The sequence below is a fragment of the Myxine glutinosa genome, chromosome 7 (assembly GCF_964187855.1).
Source record: "Myxine glutinosa chromosome 7, kmMyxGlut1.1, whole genome shotgun sequence".
NCBI classification, from domain to species: Eukaryota; Metazoa; Chordata; class Myxini; order Myxiniformes; family Myxinidae; genus Myxine; species Myxine glutinosa.
In genome coordinates, this window is record NC_136267.1 from 185,497,961 (window position 1) to 185,516,108 (window position 18,148).

Below are 18,148 nucleotides of genomic sequence, written 5' to 3' on the forward strand. Positions count from 1 at the left end.
AGATAATACTTGTGGAAAAAAGTAAAAAGTGAAAAATCAGAAATGAGACAAGTCACCTTTAGCCAACTCACCTTTAGCCAACTCACCTTTGGCCAACTCACCTTTGGCCAACTCACCTTTGGCCAACTCACCTTTGGCCAACTCACCTTTGGCCAACTCACCTTTGGCCAACTCACCTTTGGCCAACCCACCTTTGGCCAACCCACCTTTGGCCAACCCACCTTTGGCCAACCCACCTTTAACCAACCCACCTTTAGCCAACCCACCTTTAGCCAACTCACCTTTAGCCAACTCACCTTTAGCCAACTCACCTTTAGCCAACTCACCTTTAACCAACTCACCTTTGGCCAACCCACCTTTGGCCAACCCACCTTTAGCCAACCCACCTTTAGCCAACCCACCTTTAACCAACCCACCTTTAGCCAACCCACCTTTAGCCAACCCACCTTTAACCAACCCACCTTTAACCAACCCACCTTTAACCAACCCACCTTTAGCCAACCCACGTTTAGCCAACCCACCTTTAGCCAACTCACCTTTAGCCAACCCACCTTTAGCCAACCCACCTTTAGCCAACTCACCTTTAGCCAACCCACCTTTAGCCAACCCACCTTTAGCCAACCCACCTTTAGCCAACCCACCTTTAGCCAACCCACCTTTAGCCAACCCACCTTTAGCCAACCCACCTTTAACCAACCCACCTTTAACCAACCCACCTTTAACCAACCCACCTTTAACCAACCCACCTTTAACCAACCCACCTTTAGCCAACCCACCTTTAGCCAACTCACCTTTAGCCAAACCACCTTTAGCCAACCCACCTTTAACCAACCCACCTTTAGCCAACTCGTCTAGTCTGGGTTCTATTACAGACCCGACGATAAGTTGTCGGACTGACGTTTCAAATGCAGGTGGGGCGTTCCACCAGCAATTCGTCCATTACCCCTCGGATGGATTTTACGCTATGTAGGTATCATCCCATCTTTAGGAATCGCTTCCTGATGGATGTTAACGATCCCATGGTGCCTCTCACAAAGAGAAGGTCATTCTGTCCCAACAACTTGGCCAAATTGCCTCCCCGACTACCGCTAGGAATGCAATAGCAAACCACCCACCACGCTTGCACAAAAATGGTGTGAAATAGATTTTATTTCCTGTAACAAAGTGAGTGGGGCCACATCTTTGATTCACCTTTTTAAGGTATCGAAGACGTGATAAAAAAAAATGAACGAGTGTCTAAGTGGTGAGAGTGTAAAATAAATTTCTGACCATATAGCAGATTGGATTGTGACCGTTTCAGAATTAGGCCATGATTTAAAGTCTAACGAAGGTAGTAGAAGGTAAATTGGACGAGAAGTCGAGTGTTGGTCTAACAGTCAAGGTGGCTAGCTCAATATCCTAGGGTCTGAGTTCAAGGCCCTGTGGTGCCATTGAATGAACCCCAGGCTGGTCGACTCAGCCCGTCATCACTCCGAGGTTGGCAAAACGAGTACCAGGTAGCAGGTAAGGAGGGGGCGCATTGCATCAGCTCATGATGTCCCCAGAAAATGACCCAGCCAAGCGGCCGCAGGCTGCATATGAATAAATAATAAATAAACAATTGGATGAGAATTTGAAAAATATTAAAGATTCCTGGAGAAGCCATTCAGTGTAGGGATCAATCATGTGAGGATCATGAGCCAACGGTTGATGAACTCCGTATTATTATACGTGCGATGCGGAGCGCATGTGCTCAGCATCTTTGGAGTTGATCTCCGACAGGCTCCAGTTGTGTAAATCGAGTCATCACAACATAATATGATATACAAAATAATATTGACATTTAAAACAGGATTGTTTCAGAAGGGGAGGAGAGATAACGAGCTAAACTATCAGGTAACCAATGCATTCTTCATCAAATTCTAGATAAAATATTTTTACCAATGCTCATAAATTAAACACAGCAAGACAGAAAATCTAACATTAAACCACAAGGTACCAAGAATTGCATGTTAACGGTTTGTGGTTGGTTCTCCATCACCTCTTCCCAAATTTAAATCGATATTTTTTTAACGGAAAACAAATTGATAAATGAGGAAAACTAAAACTAGGAGAGATTTCTCACCTTCGGAATTTGTGAATATGAGCTCTGGCACCTTGTCTTCCAGGTCAATCAGTGTACCTTCCGACCTGCATCGAGGAAGTCCTGTTACCGCATTTGCTCGGATCCGACTTGCTGCCATGATGCCGATTGACTAAACCTCCAACTGCAAACAGAAAGGTAAGACCTCTGATGGCTCAGGTGCACAAAAAATAGCTTCAATGTTTTACTTGTATCTTTATGCTGGACTATAAGGTCGATCAAGGTGCAAAAACAGCACCGATGCCCTGCAAAGCCCCAAGCACATTGCAATATGGTTGTGAAAAAGTTCACAATGCAGGTAAATTTTCAACCATAGGGTGTGAGACAAAGTAAGTGCAGCAAGTTTCTCAAGTCACAAAAACTTTTCAAACAAGAAGAAAATGGTCGATTTATCTGCTGTTAAAGACGAAAACCCCCGTTAATTCACCCCAAATCCACTTTTTTGAAATACCGACTTCTTTCCTGGAAGTCCTAGCAGTGTCCATGTGTTTTTTTTAACCTCTCACCACCCCACCCCCCTTCCCATGCCTCCTTCCCCCCAAGCCCTCTTCCTCCCCACCCCTTCCCATGCCTCCTCCCCCCCAAGCCCTCTCCCTCCCCCCCCCTTCCCATGCCTCCTCCCCCCCAAGCCCTCTCCCTCCCCCCCCCTTCCCATGCCTCCTCCCTCCCCCCCAAGCCCACTCCCTCCCACAAATCTCCCGATGTCCCTGCTCTCCATCTTGTTCTCCTGCGCCCTTTATCATATGTTTTATGTTTAATGTGTCAGTTTGTCTTTTTGTGATCAATGTCAGCTCTTACACGAGCCTCGACCTTGTATACAAAAAAAAAAAAGTGCTGATAATTTGGGCTTTTCAGCTAAGAAAGGATACTTTAAAATTTCAGGTAACATTCTGCAAGAGGATGAAAGAAAAAACCAAAACATTGAATATTAAGGAATAGCCAGACCAGAGCATCGTTTTTCACAGAGGCAGATTCTGTTTTAGGATATGAGGCTTGTAGTGGAGAACATGTACATGCGTGTACAAATACATACACATGCACGGCCGTTAGACGAGACTTACACAGCCGCTGAAGTTGGGGGAAGTGCCGTCACTTCCCGAAGCATTCTGGGTACTATTTCTGCACAACTGTTTTGCAGATAGCGTGACGGATGGACAGACAGACGCCGATTACAAAATCCCCCTCCCCCGTTCTTTTTCAAAAAGCGTCGGGATAACAATGTTCCATGCATCATAAATATCATAATAGCATCATATAAAAGTCCAGGATCCTATTGGAATTACTCATCAGCAGACAAAAACATATAAATAAATATATAAACAAATAAACAAACAGCTTTTGCTTACAACAAAATTTGCAAACTTGTGCTTGGCTTCGTACTTCTAACAAAGGGTACTTCTTCGTACTTCGTACACAACAATTTATGGTAACCTTTGATTATCATGATATCATATCAAATACAGTAGGCAAGAATCTCTCATAAGAACTTTGTTTCGGCACAAATGGCTGAACGTGTGACCCAGGAAGAAAAAGATGTAGATGGCTCATGAACATCAAGCGAGAAATAAAAACGCAGCAAAATGAATTCCTGAAAAGTGAAATGAGTCAATAAAGTAAAACAACCAGGAAGCCGCGTGATGCATTTGGGAGACTATCCAGGGTTTGTTTTTAGAAGCAAAGAGTTTCATGAATTCAAACTATTTTGTCAATAACATGAATTCCAAGCTGATGTGGCATGGAACGTAACTGTTGAACTACATTCCCAATTTGAATAAAACATTTCATACCATCTAATCAAATTGTTCAAAAGATAAAAACAGTTTGGAATGTTTTGCACATAATTATATGATTATAGCATCTTTGGAAAGAAATGTTCTTATCTTTTTTGAACAGATTTTTGTTTTTCATAGTACTGCGACTCAGAAGCAAAAATTCGGTTCGGATCTGGTTAGGAAACTTTGGCTAAATTAGCTCGGTCCCAAATCAGCTCAGAACTCCAATAAGTTTGTAATTTTAAAAACTTGTTTCTTTACAAGTTTATTGGTTAAAAAATGCTTTTACTGACCCTCTTACCCCCCCAAACTTTCTACTTCCACTACGCATGAGCTGTCAGCTCTTTATGCCATGGGTAGTTTTGATTTGCAGACTAATTTTCCCACGGAGGTAGTGGTAGAGCTTGGGCATATTTACGCATGCTCAAATATAATGGAGAAGTGCGACATGGTCCCCGTAAGGACAGGTACGGTTTACTTGAGCAAATACAATCAGTCACTCAGATCAAAATCAGAAATAAAATCCCAGAGAGTGGTTTCCAGCTCTCGCACGTTTTACAAGCACGAGTCTCTGCAAAAGTGGAATTTTGTTTTTTGCGTGATTAAATTTCAATGCTGAACAACATCGAAACGTGTTCGTGCGTTTTAAATTCCGTGAAGCAAGCACAAAACACATGACGATCTCAAAAGATGTTAAGCTTATGAAACCCCAGCGATGATTGCATCAGAAGGGGAAAGGGAAAAAAAAAAAATTAAAGAAGAAGCTTGGTGTAACCAGACTTGAAAAGAAACATCAAAAGATAGTTTATGAACCTGGTGTAAATCATATGGAACCAATGAGATACAGAATGCAAAATACGACGGGGAAGGTATGGAAAAGCACAGGAAATAACGAGTTAATTAAACGCAGAGATTTGTAAATTAATGGTCTCCGGGAACATTCGATATTTTTATTTATTCCAATCTTTGACCTCGGCATCGCTGCCTCCACCAGCGAGTCCGGGATGTACTCCCAGACCAGCTTTCAATATTTCCTCATTAGTGACATGGACAGATGGTGCATCAATCCCTGCTTCAACCAAGATTGCAGGTTTCAGGGCACATTGAACATCATCTGCTTTTGACATAGGCTTCAAATAACGAAGCTTAGTTTACGTTGAATTGTGGATGCTCAAATGGTTACAAACTACGTAGATCTACGCTTGACGGACTGGAGAAGCGTGTTGCTTGTTACACACCACTGTGTGACTGGTAACTGTCTGCGATCGGTACGAGCATTCTTTGTACGATCTGATACTCGAATCTCTCTAAATAAATAAATTATATATATATATATATATATATATATATATATATATATATATATATATATATATATATATATATATATATATATATACATATATATATATATACATATACATACACACACACACATATATATACAGGGCTTTCAGAAAGTATTCACACCCCTTGACTTTTTCACATTTTGTTGTTTTTCAGCCTCAATTTAAAATGGATTCAATTGAGATTTTTTTGTCATCGATCTACACATAATCTTGCTATAATTTACCAAATGTCTGTCTGTCCGTTCGAAGGTACCGCAAAAACGGCTGAACCGATCGCAACGATATTTTGGGTGGGTAATCCGAGGACCCCATGGAGTAAAATTGGCTATATTGTTTTTCCAATTTTTCCAAGTTTCCAATTTTCCAGTTTTTCCAAACACGATGGAATAATATTTACCGATATGAACAGTGATGTGGCTTTTATTGAAATTCCACAAATACTGTTTAGATTTTGATGACAATTATGAACCTGCCACGAATGCGGAAGTGGACAGATGACAGCAATGCACGGGTTTGATAATATCCCAATACAACCGTCATTCAATCATAATGTTAAATCGTTAAACGTTAATCGTGTTAATCGTTTTGTTAAAGTAGATCAATTGATGATTGGAATTGAGTGAATACAATTACGATTTTGAATTCGTAATTGTATTCACCCAACCGTACGGAACTTCACATCAGGATTTAAATATTTGTCTATGTCACGAATGTTGTTAAAAGTTTATTACTTGCAAAATCGAAGATTTTTCAAGTATATTGGTCGGTTGCGTTTGTGGTTCTGTCTGTCTGTCTGTCTGTCTGTCCGTTTGTTTGTTTGTTTGTCACCGACCTACAGGTCACAATTCTAAACCGATCGTCACGAAACTTCACCAAGCTGTATAGGTCGTCCCAATTGAGAAGCCTGTTGTTTTTGGGGTCAAAAGTTCAACATAGGCTAAAAGTCACCAACTTTGCCAAATTTCTAAAATCCTCGATTTTCATCCGATTGATTTGAAATTTGAAGAGGACTTGCATATCTGGTCACTGAATTCAACCACCAAGTATACTTGGGGTCAACATAGGCCAAAAGGTCAACATAGGCCAAATTTCTAAAATCCTCAATTTTCATCTGATTGACTTGAAATTTGAAGAGGACTTGCATATGTAGTCACTGAATTCAAACACCAAATATTTTTGAGGTCAACATAGGCCAAATTTCTAAAATCCTCAATTTTCATCCGATTGACTTGAAATTTGAATAGGACTTGCATATCTCGGCACTGAATTCAATCACCAAGTATATTTGAGGTCAACTTCGGCCAAAAGGTCAACATAGGCCACATTTCTAAAATCCTCAATTTTCATCCAATTGACTTGAAATTTGAAGAGGACTTGCATATCTGGTCACTGAATGCAACCACCAAGTATATTTGAGGTCAACTTACGCCAAAAGGTCAACATACGCGGAAATTCTAAAATCACCAATTTTCATTTGATTGACTTGAAATTCTAAGAGGATTTACATATATGGTCACTGAATTCAACCACCAACTATTTTTGAGGTCAACATAGGCCAAAATGTCAACATAGACCAAGTTTTTTAAATCCTCAATTTTCATCCGGTTGACTTGAAAATTGAACAGCATTTCCACATTGAATCACTAAATAGGGAAACTAACTATTTTTGAGGTCAAAAGGTCAACTCAAGGTCAACCTTCCAAAATCATCATTTTTCATCTGAAAAATCGTCACTTTTCTTCGTATTGACCTGAGCTTTGATCAAGATTGTCAATTTTAATCTTCATGAAATGGACAATTTGCTGTATGAATGGAATTTTTTTTCTTGGGGGTGGGGGGCGGATTTTGCAAGTATCGCACTCCGCATGACGTCTTCTTGTTTTTTATATTAATGTTATTTAATTTGTGATTGGAGTTATGCTGTTTTGGAATGAAAAAAAGAGATATCGAGTTCAAGTGAATGACGGAATGCCGTGATGGTTTCTACTTTCTAAACGTGACATTCACGGATCGCCATATGTAGATTCGCCATTGACTGGGTATGGAACACACGAACCTGTTTGTTTGCAAACGGGTACGTTTTTCGTGGAAGTCCTTCACGAACTTGCTGTCCATGTCTGACGTGCGACTGAAGGTGCTACAGGAATGTGGAATTTATTGGTTTCATGCTTTAACATTCGCCGTTTCTGCAGTTTGCTTCTGGCCTCCTTCTGGCGTAGCACGGGTACCTCACTAGTACCCAATAATGTCAAAATAGAATGTTTTTCAGAAATATTTTTTATAAATTAAATAAAAATGAAAAGCTGAAATGTCTTGAGTCAATAAGTATTCAACCCCTTTGCTATAACACTCCAAATTCCCCAGTTGCCCGTGCATGACAGAGCAGAAACTCTACCAGGAAGTCCAAGGAACTGTCCGTAGAACTACGAGAGACAATTGTGAGGAGTCACAGATCTGAGGGAGGGTATAAAACGATTTGTAGATTTGTAGCTCAGTCTGACCAAACTGAACAACCAGGCAAGAAGGACCTTGGTCATGGAGGTGACCAATAACCCAATGACCACTCTGACAGAACTACAGAGTTCCTTAGCAGAGATGGAAGAACCTGCCAGAAGGACAATGGTCTCTGCAGCACTTCACAAATCGCTGTTTTATGGGAGAATGGCCAGACAGGAGCCACTCCTGAGAAAAAGGCACATGCCAGCACACCTGGAGTTTGAAAAAAGCACGTGAAAGACTCACAGCATGAGGCAAAAGATTATATGGTCTTATGATAAGAAAATTTAACCCTTCAGCCTGAATGAAAATCACTACCTAGGTCTGGTGGAAACCGAGGACAGCTCTAGAAACATCCCTACTGTGAATCATGGTGGTGGCAGCATCATGCTAGTGGGATGCTTTTCAGCAGCAGGGACTGGGAGACTTGTAGCGATAGAGGGAACAATGAATGGAGCCAAATACAGATAAATCCTTGAGGAGAACCTGCTTTAGAGTGAAAAGACCTTTGACTGAGGTGAATATTTACATTCAAACAGGAAAATAACGCAAGTATACAGTCAAAGCAACACTGGAATGGCTTCAGAACAAGAACGTGAAAGTGCTCGAGTGGCCCAGCCAAGGCTCAGACTTGAATCACATTGAGAATTTGTGGAAAGAATTGAAGATTGCTGTTCATCGGCATTCCCAATCCAATTAACAGAGCTTGAGCAAATCTGCGAGGAAGAATGAGAGAAACTCCCCAAATCTGGATATACAAAGCTGATACAGACATACCCAAGAAGACTTGAAGTTGTAATCGCTGCCAAGGGCGCTTCTACGAAATATTGACTCAGGGTGTTGAATACTTGTGCAAATTAGATATTTCTGTATTTAATTTTCAATTATTTTGTAAAAATAATTCTAAAAATAAAATTCCACCGACATTATTGGGTATTATGTGTAGATCAGTAACAAAAAAAATCTCAATTTACTCCATTTTAAATTCAGTCTAACAACAAAATGTGAAAAAGTCAAGGGGTGTGAATACTTTCTGAAGGCCGCACCGTATTCACGTGTTGCTAAATTCGTGCTTCTCCGTTGTGGCTTGAAATGCCGAAAACCTACACTTCCATAGTACTTCATGTCATGTGGCAGGAAAATATCCGCGTTCTTTTCCGAGTTGACAACCATCAACCAATGTTGACTCGGAGTCTGCTCGAAAGGCGAACTCACCGAGTTTGCGAACTTGGGTACAGTATTGTGTTTTTCCACCAAACAAAACGAAGCACAGCTTCAAAAGTGTTTTTTATAAAGTACCGATCAAGTCTCGGTAGATTTTAACAGATCAAATAGGAAAACAGACAAAGTTCTATTTTGAAACCAAATAACCCCAAAAATAACTGCACAATTAAAATTGACAAGAGTCTAAAAGAGAATTTTTTTCAAATACGTTGAAATATTTTAACATGTACAATGTACCGTAAGAAGGCTCCATTTGAACCTCCATCTCCTCAGTTTGTGGTTAAATAAATAAAATACAATTCTACCCCCTTAACTTCCTCAATCGTCTGTTCAATCCCACTCTTCCATCCATAGCTTCAAAGCAGCTTTAAACCAATACCTCGCCTCACCCCCCTCAATATTCATGATCTCTTCTACCCCCAAATGCCCCACTCCAAGCACTCCCTTTTCCAGGTTAATGGGATTTCACCCCTCCTCCTCACCTCTTTTCATTTGTTGGTTGTCGGTTGGTTCGTTGCCTGCGTTCCCCTTCCTCCTCTCACTGTGTTTCATTCAGCCCCCATGTGTCCTCCTCCCATCCCCTTGATCTCACTCATGTCTACTCTGCTGTTGGTGTTTCTCCCTTTCCCTTTTGTTCTGTTCGATTCTGCTCCTGCTCTTCCACGAGCCTCGGCCATGTACACAAAAAAGCTACTGCAGATTAATGAGAAAGGAAAGTAGTTTGCGTATCACTCCTATCGATAGAAACCCGATTTTAGGTTGCAAAGCTCAACAGCAGGAGGTATCTATCCTTCATTGAAGAATCAAGAGCAGTCCAAGGTAACATGACACTGTTGGACCAACATTGGAGCAACGTCAGCACTGTCGGTGGACCAACGTCCAAAACTAAAGCTGAGCCGAGCCGAGGTCAGCCTGACGAAGCAAAGTCCCAGGCGACTATATGGGGGCCGACCTTTGAAGGGAGGCTGGCATAACGTTGGACCAACGTTGGACAGACGTTGGTCACACGTTGGAATGAAGTGTTGGCCCAATGTTGATCAGACATTGGAAAGGAGTACTGCCCAAATGTCGGGCTGTCGTTGGGCCAACGTCAAAAAAGGTTGGGTCGACGTAATTCTTTCCTGTTGGGCCAACGGTGGGTCGACATTGGAAAATAGACGTCGCGTTTGCAACCAATAGGCAATGTCAGGCCAACCTCAACAATGTGCTTGCGACCATTGAACAAATGGAAATGTTGCCCCAACGGTGTTGTGTTAGCTGGGGTAACTACCCCACTGGGCTGGGGGTACCCCACGGTACGGTATGGGGTACGGTGCAGGGAGACAATGGGAATGCAAATGGCCCAGAAAAACAGAGCATTGAAACAACATGACGGTTAGCACTGCTACAATGTTCCAAGCAGCACTCTCTGGAGCAGCAACGAGTTCCAAGACTCCCACGAGAATCGCATTCCTTCCAAAGATATAGTGCGACCGACCGCACTTGGGTAGTTACTACGCGCCTTCATGCTCTGGGGGTTGCGTAATCGCGGTTGTAAAATCCAATGCAGTTTTAGCAACAAAGTGACTAAAGTGATGGCCTGTATGTTTTCGGCTACTTGTGAACCTTCACAGACAAGTTCAGGCAGCAGAAGCAGCAGAAAAAGAAAACGCCTCTCCCTGTAGCCCGAGGAGGTGAGGCCTAAAACCTGTCAGACAAGTTATCGTCTATAATCACAGTTCAGGTAACATGCAGCTTTGGCACACCTGGCTTTCTTTGAAACAGCGAGAACCAAAACTGCATATTTTATCCCACTCACAAACAAGTGTACCAATAAGAACACAAATGGGCCTGATGCGTGAGCACACACAGTCAAAACTACTTTTTAGAATTTGAAGAACGATGCGATTTGAAACAACAAAATGGTAATAAAAATGTCACCAACAAATAATTGTCAACTTTTAGGATAGGGCTCGGGGGAGGGATATTTACCATCCATCTTGACCGTCGTCCATTTTAGTCCAAGACATATCACACCATATCAGCCATCTTTCTTTGTAATGTCGAAACTTTGTGAAAAAAAAAAATATTCTACAGTGAGACGACTGCAAACTGTGATGTCGAACACACCAGAAACACACCTGCGAAACTAAATACCAATCGGAAATATTAATTTGGGGCCTGGATGATGGGTTGTTGTTGCTGGGATTTTTATTATCAACATTATTCTGGCCAAAATATTTTGGGACATTTCACTCAGAGACGAACAAACTTAACTTCATAGGATGTACGTTTGTAACTTTATTATTGCATGATCCTCCAATGAAGCGGGTTTTCAAAATAGTTGATTTCTAGATTTAGCAATTCTAGATTGATGATTTTGTTTAACGAAAAAAAATCAAATACATCTTAATAAAAACGAAACTGATCGATCCAAACTATCATATACAGTCGTGGCCAAAAATATTGGCACCATTGGACTATTTTCAAATAATTCAACATTTCTTCCAGAAAATTGTTGAAATTAAAAAATATTTTGTTATCCACATTTGTATTTATTTGGTTTTCAGTGGAACAAAACAAAAAAGCTGAAAAATGACTAAATCTTAGCTTATTCCACATAAAAATCCTAAAATGTCCCAGACAATGTTATTGGTACCTTTTAGAAGTTGTTAGAAATAGTTAGATTTCAAGCAGGTGATTCTCCTTTACTTTGGAATTGAACTCACCTGTGGTGAGTTACAGGTGCCTGCAATATAAAAATCACTTTCAACCAGTTTGAATAGAGAAAAGGAGTCATTCTGCTGTTTTGTGTCACTGGGTATACCGCAATGAGCACGGAGAAAATATACACCATTGAATTGTCTGAGGATGTTAGACACAAGATTGTAGCCAAGCTTGGACTATCTCAAGGCTACAAGTCCATCTCCAGAGACCTTGATGTTCCTGTGTCCACCGTACGCAATGTTATCAGGAAGTTTAAGGCCCATGGCACTGTAGCCAACCTCCCTGGACGTGGCCGCAAGAGAGAACTTGATTGAAGATTGCAGCGAATGATTGTTCGATTGGTGGAGAAAGCACCTCAATAAACTGCCAAACATATTCAAGCTGACCTTCAGACACAACGTTCAACAGTTTCAACTTGCACCATCCATCACCAACTCAATGAAAGGGCATTCTCTGGTAGGAGACCCAGGAGGACCCCAGTGCTGAGAGAAAGACATAAGAAAGCCCGACTGGAGTTTTCCAAAACACACCTGAACAAGTCAAAATCCTTCTGTGGACAGACGAGACCAAAGTAGAGCTTTTTGGTAAAACACATCATCTCTATGTTTACAGAAAACAAAATGAAGCCTTCAAAGAAAAGAACACCTTCACTACAGTCAAACATGGAGCAGGTTCAGTTATGTTTTGGGGTTGCTGTGCTGCCTCTCGCACTGGGTACCTTGAATATGTGCATGGCATCATGAAATCAGGAGATTACCAAGGCATTTTGGAGCGCCATGTTCAACCCAATGTCAGTAAGCTGGGTCTCCGTCGAAGGCCATGGGTCTTGCAGCAGGACAATGACCCCAAAAACACTTCAAAAAGCACCAGGAACGGTTCAAGACAAAACACTGAACTGTTCTGAAGTGGCCATCAATGAGTCCAGATCTAAATCCCATTGAACACCTGTGGCGAGATCTGAAAACAGCAGTTGGGAGAAGGAACCCTTCAAATCTGGGAGAACTGGAGCAGTTTGTTCAAGAAGAGTGGGCCAAACTGCCAGTAGAGAGGTGTAGGAAGCTCATTCATGGCTATTGGAAGAGCTTGACTGCAGTTATTTTGTCCAAAAGCAAACTACCAGATATTAAGTCTGGGGTGTCAATAATTTTGTCAATGCCATTTCTTTTTATTTTCTGATTTAAAAGGAAATATTAAGTTCTGAATCAAAAACAAAGGTTCTATAATATTAACAGTGAAATAAAGAATTGTGGAGACCAAATACTTTTGTCAATTTCAACTTATTTTTCGAGAAAATTGTGAGTTGTTTGAAAAAGGTGCAAGGGTGCCCATATTTTTGGCCACGACTGTACATCACTTGTACATCAGGGTGCGCCAGGTTTGTAAGAAATATCTCCAAAATGAAATAACACATACAGGCCAATAAAAATTGACTGTTTTTGACAGTTAGTTGATGGATTTTGATGGAGAAAACAAGTTTGTGTGGGGGGTGGGGGGGGGGGGGGAATAGACATTTGCGGGGGTTTCGGCACATGTGCAGCAAACACATATCGAGTTATTTCTCTCATGGTGGTGAGCCTTTCCCAATGGGGGGGTTTCGGGACATGTTGGACATTGAAAAGCTATGGAGTTATTGCCCTCATAGTGGTTAGTGCCTGCTGGCCGGCGGCAGCAATGCCTGACCCCACATCCCAATATACACTTTATAGCGGCCTTTGGTGGCCGCAAACCAACCTTCAAGGTCAACATGTGGTAGCTTAAAACCTTGTCTAGATGTTGGGGCTTCCAAACAATATTTGGCATTTACAGGTGCTAAGGTTGTGCCATGAAAGATTAAAACAAACACACACACACACACACACACACGAAATTATTGAAGACTAGCCGAAACCCGTGGAACATCCACGGAAGGGAGGATGTGGTGTATGGATAGAGTGTACCATTATGGATGGCATAGAGGAGCGCTCATGGGATCTTCTTCTTCCGTTTAGCTCCAATTTTTTCTCTTTAAGTTAAGTCCAATCAGTCCTCTCTGTTCGAAGTGCTCAGGCCATGCCTTCCCGCTCTCATACTTTTATTTCCGTTTGGTGTAGAAAGAGATCGACATATCGTTCGTCTGTTTTCAGCTCGTTATCTTTAAGCTTCCTTACGTCTCGCCACCTGCTACACCTCTCTGAGTTACGAGGATTTATGCAACGCACCCCGAGTATCGCAACGTCACTCCATTTAACTTTATTAAAATGACGATAAAGACGTTTCCTTATATATCCTAATTTAAAATGTTCAAGGGAATAAGAAGACCATTTGGTTCACACCACCCATGTTCACACCACTCGACTGTCCAATCAGCGGACGGCTCGCTTCACCTTCACCCAGCAGACACCAATACGATGGCGTTGTAAGATGGCGTCGTATCGGCAGTTAATCGGATGCTTTTGGGCCCCAACGTCGGCTAATTCAGATTTTTCGAGTATGGCTGTACGTGATAAACAAAGAGCGCGGTTCATAGATCGTAAATCCATGAGTGCCGTGGGCATCGGGTCACTGGGTGCAGCGTAAAAGGGATAACAAAGTCGAGTCCTTACGGTATTATTATATAGACTAGCCGAAACCCGTGGAACATCCACGGAAGGGAGGATGTGGTGTATGGATAGAGTGTACCAATATGGATGGCATAGGGGATTTGCTTGTCCGAGTAAGAGTTAGGAAGAAAGATGAGAATGAAGAGTGCGTATATGAACAACGTATTTATTGCAATCTACTTAAATGACAACGCTACGATATACTTTTGAAAAATGAATGGATTCGTAATAGGAATCGGCATAGCACCACTCTGGCCATTTTTTATGAGACTATATGGTGTGGGTTGGATTTGTGTGAACAAAATCAAGAAAAAGGCGACACTTTGTAGAATCCAACTTACACTGTGTATAAAGTGTCACCTCCTGACTTTGTATTTTATATTGTTAGAGACAAAACAAACACTAAATAACATAGCCACATACCAAAAACGTGTATTTTCAATTTTCACTTGTGCAAAAATGCTACTCACAATTACATCGCCTGTGCGTCGGCCTGTGATTGAGCCAGAGTTATATATATTTTTTTTTTTTTTTTTTTTTCTTTTGTATACAAGATCGAGGCTCGTGAAAGAGCTAACATTAATCACATAAAAAGACAAACCGACACACAAAACAAAAAACAAGGGGAGCGGTAGACAAGATGGGGAGAGAGGGGGAAGGACACAAAAGAGAGGGGGAAGGACACAAACACAACATTTGAGAGCAGGGACATCGGGAGGACTTGGGGGGAGGTGGGAGAGGATTAAAACATATGAACACTGCAAGGACTCTGGGGTGAATTACCGGGGGTAGAAAAGATCAAGGTTTTCGATGGGGGAAGATAAGAGATGGTGGTGAACAGCTGTTTTAAAAACCTGGAGGGAGGAGTGGGATTGAAGGGAGTGGGGGAGTTTGTTCCAGAGGCGGGAGAAAAGGGGAATGAAAGAGTGAAGGTGAGCAGAGAGCCTAGACTTTGGCAGTTTAACCAGAAGAGGGTTGCAGGCAGATCTTGTGCGACCTGAAGGAATATTGGGGGGACAGAGCACAGAGAGAGAGCTGGGGGAGCAAGGCCGGAGAGGAGTCGGTAGAAGACAGAAAGACCACCAACCTGCCTGCGGTGAGTGAGTGAAAGGCCCTCGGCGTTGACTACATCGCAGGAGATTCCAATGATTCTGAAAGCTTTGGCCTCAACAGCGTGAAGCCGAGCAAGGTGCGAGGCAGGAGCACCAGCCCAGAGGGGGGAACAGTATTCCATTGAGCTGCGGATGAAAGCCTTGTATGTGGTGAGGAGCTCAGGTGTGCCAAGGAAGGACTTCGCACGACGGAGGATGCCCAGTCGGCGACTGGCTTTGGAGGCCAGCTTGGAAATGTGGTTTTCCCAAGAAAGATCATGGCAGATAGTGAGACCCAAAAGCTTGAGCGACAGAACTTCTTGGAGAGGATTGTTGAGAAAGTAGATGGGAGGGTTGTCCAGTCGGTCCTTTCGGAGAGACATTGTAAGAGTGTGAGATTTGTCAGGATTGAAAGACATGTTCCACTTGTTTGACCAGTCTGTGATTTTGTCCAGGTCTGCAGAGAGTGAGGAGGCTGCAGACTGCCGATCTGAGGGATGAGGAATGGAGCGACAGAGAGTAGAGTCGTCAGCAAAGAGATAGAGAGGATTTTCAAGAGAGTCAGAGAGATCATTGATGAAGACCAGAAAAAGCACAGGGCCCAGAACACTACCTTGGGGAACTCCAGCCTGAACAGGAAGAGGAGATGAGAGAAACCCATTCAGGGCCACACGTTGACTACGACCAGAGAGGAAGTCCGCCAGCCATGCGTGGAGATTTCCATGGATACCAAAGGAGGAGAGTTTGGAGAGCAGAGCAGTTGGCCTGTGAGTCAACTTCCTTTCCAATGTCTGCAAGAGTTGAAATACTGATTGTGCATGTGTAAAATTATATGAAAGAAGAACATGCATATCAATAGACGATGCCATTGAAAAGGAGCGCAGCTGTCAATAGAAAAGGATGTCTGACTTATCAATTTGACATTATTGCACAGGAAATGACAAACAAAGAAACGGTTCATTTCCATCGGGTAATATTACGATGAGAGATCAGCCGATACCTTTATTATGTCCATCAGCATCCATGGCACTTAGGAAAAAAAACAAAAAACGTGGCATCAGCCAGCCGCAGCCAACTATCACGTACCGTCTCGAAGTCAATGCCATCCTTTTATCTCTTCGTATACACCTCACTGATTTCTACCTTATCGTGAACAGGGTAAAGCCTACTTTGATAATCATGAACGGTGGCAGATGCAGGAGCGAAACGTAGGCGTAGGCCTCGGCCCTACCTATCCAGTTGTTGTTTCCGTTGTGTAAGGGGGGAAAAAAACAAACATTTTGGCCTCAGACCTTTGAGAGAATGTCGTTCCGTGAACGTTTTGAACGGGCCTCGTATGCCATGCTTCGTCAACGTTGGGTTGTTTTTAAATGATTTGAAGGATTAACTTAAGCACCGTGAATAGAGCAGATACTGATGGGCTGCTGATCGGTTTCACTTCGTTGTTATCACAGTATATGGAAGAAATTATGGTAAACCCACCTGATGAGGTTAGTGTACACCGCCATCGATGACACCGGCACAAATGGCGGAACAGATGGATTCTTCTTCATCGCATTGCATCGCATTCTCTTCCTGTGAAACTGTTTCATAGAACTGTGTCGTTTATGTACATTTGTAGCCGCGTCGCAGACGCTGCTCATAGAGTGCACTCTGCTGTTGTTGTTGTTACCACGTCTTCTTATTATTATTATTCTTCTTCTTGTTCTTGCAGAGAAGACAAAACCTCAAAGCTCCACCCATTCTGGGAACCATAGCTCCACCCATTCTGGGAGAGCCTTCATATAAACAAATATCCACCATTTTATTAACTCGCATAGCTTTGAGGCCTGTTTTGTAGGCCCGTGGTGTCTTCCTCTCACACAGTTTTCTTTCAAATCAAATTCGATATATCATTTCATTTTTCACAGTCGCCAACATAGTTTTAGACTCGGTTGAAAAAAAACGGGAAGAAAATCCGATGAAAGTTGCCCTTTATAGAACGAAATGAATTCTCAAAGGCCTGTAACTTCAAGTCCATTGACATATATTTTTTTTAAATCGCGGCATGCTCAGTCATACACCGCCCGAAATAACAAACGGGAAAATGCCGAGATATATTAAAAATTCGTCCATTTGATGACAATCGTCACGATGAAATATTTAATTTATATGTCGTCACAATAATGTGGAGAGAGGAGCATAGCTTCGTTCACGTGTCGCCACATACGGGAAATTGCCGAGATATATTTTTTTTACATCGCGGCATGGTCAGTCATACACCGCCTGAAATAACAGACGGGAAAATGCCAAGATATATTAAAAATTCGTCACCACACATGGGAAATTGCCGAGATATATTTTCACTTTGCACAAAAATAACATCAAGTAATCGAATCAATAGGAATGTCCTGTGCTTATAACATCGACGTTATAGGCACAGCTGCATCTAGGCATTGTGTAACATCGACGCGGCTTTTGTTTTAATTAAACCTTTTTGTACTTGTTATTTTATTACATTCACGTAGTTTCACATTCTTGACTTCGTGGAGCTTCAATCTTTTGTGGTTCAAAAAAATAAAATAAAGATGGATTCTTCTTCATCGCATCGCATTCTCTTCCTGTGAAACTGTTTCTCCATTTAACGTTTCCAAAATCAAAACTTCAAAAACTTCTTCACTTCGATTCGAAAAAACTTCAAACTTCAAAAAACGTTTCCAAAACGTCACTCCATTTAACTTTATTAAAATGACGATAAAGACCATTTGACTATCGCCTTCGCCCGGCAGACGCCAATACGATGGTGTCGTAAGATGGCGTCGTATCGGCC

General features: G+C 42.0%; 1 protein-coding gene across 9 annotated transcripts in view; it reads right to left on the bottom strand.

Annotated features, from left to right (window-relative positions):
• Nucleotides 1-18,148, bottom strand: part of SH3BP4 (SH3 domain binding protein 4) — an 88,471-nt gene that overhangs the window by 35,874 nt on the left and 34,449 nt on the right. For 8 of the 9 annotated variants that reach the window (XM_068123719.2, XM_078782624.1, XM_068123715.2 and 5 more), the window contains exon 2: nucleotides 2,105-2,246. In XM_068123719.2, coding sequence (XP_067979820.2) covers nucleotides 2,105-2,222 — 118 coding nt within the window. In that variant the 5' untranslated portion in view covers nucleotides 2,223-2,246. Of the gene's footprint in view, nucleotides 1-2,104; nucleotides 2,247-3,183; nucleotides 3,250-18,148 lie in introns of all 9 variants that reach the window. The other variant, XM_068123718.2, reaches the window with a different exon arrangement.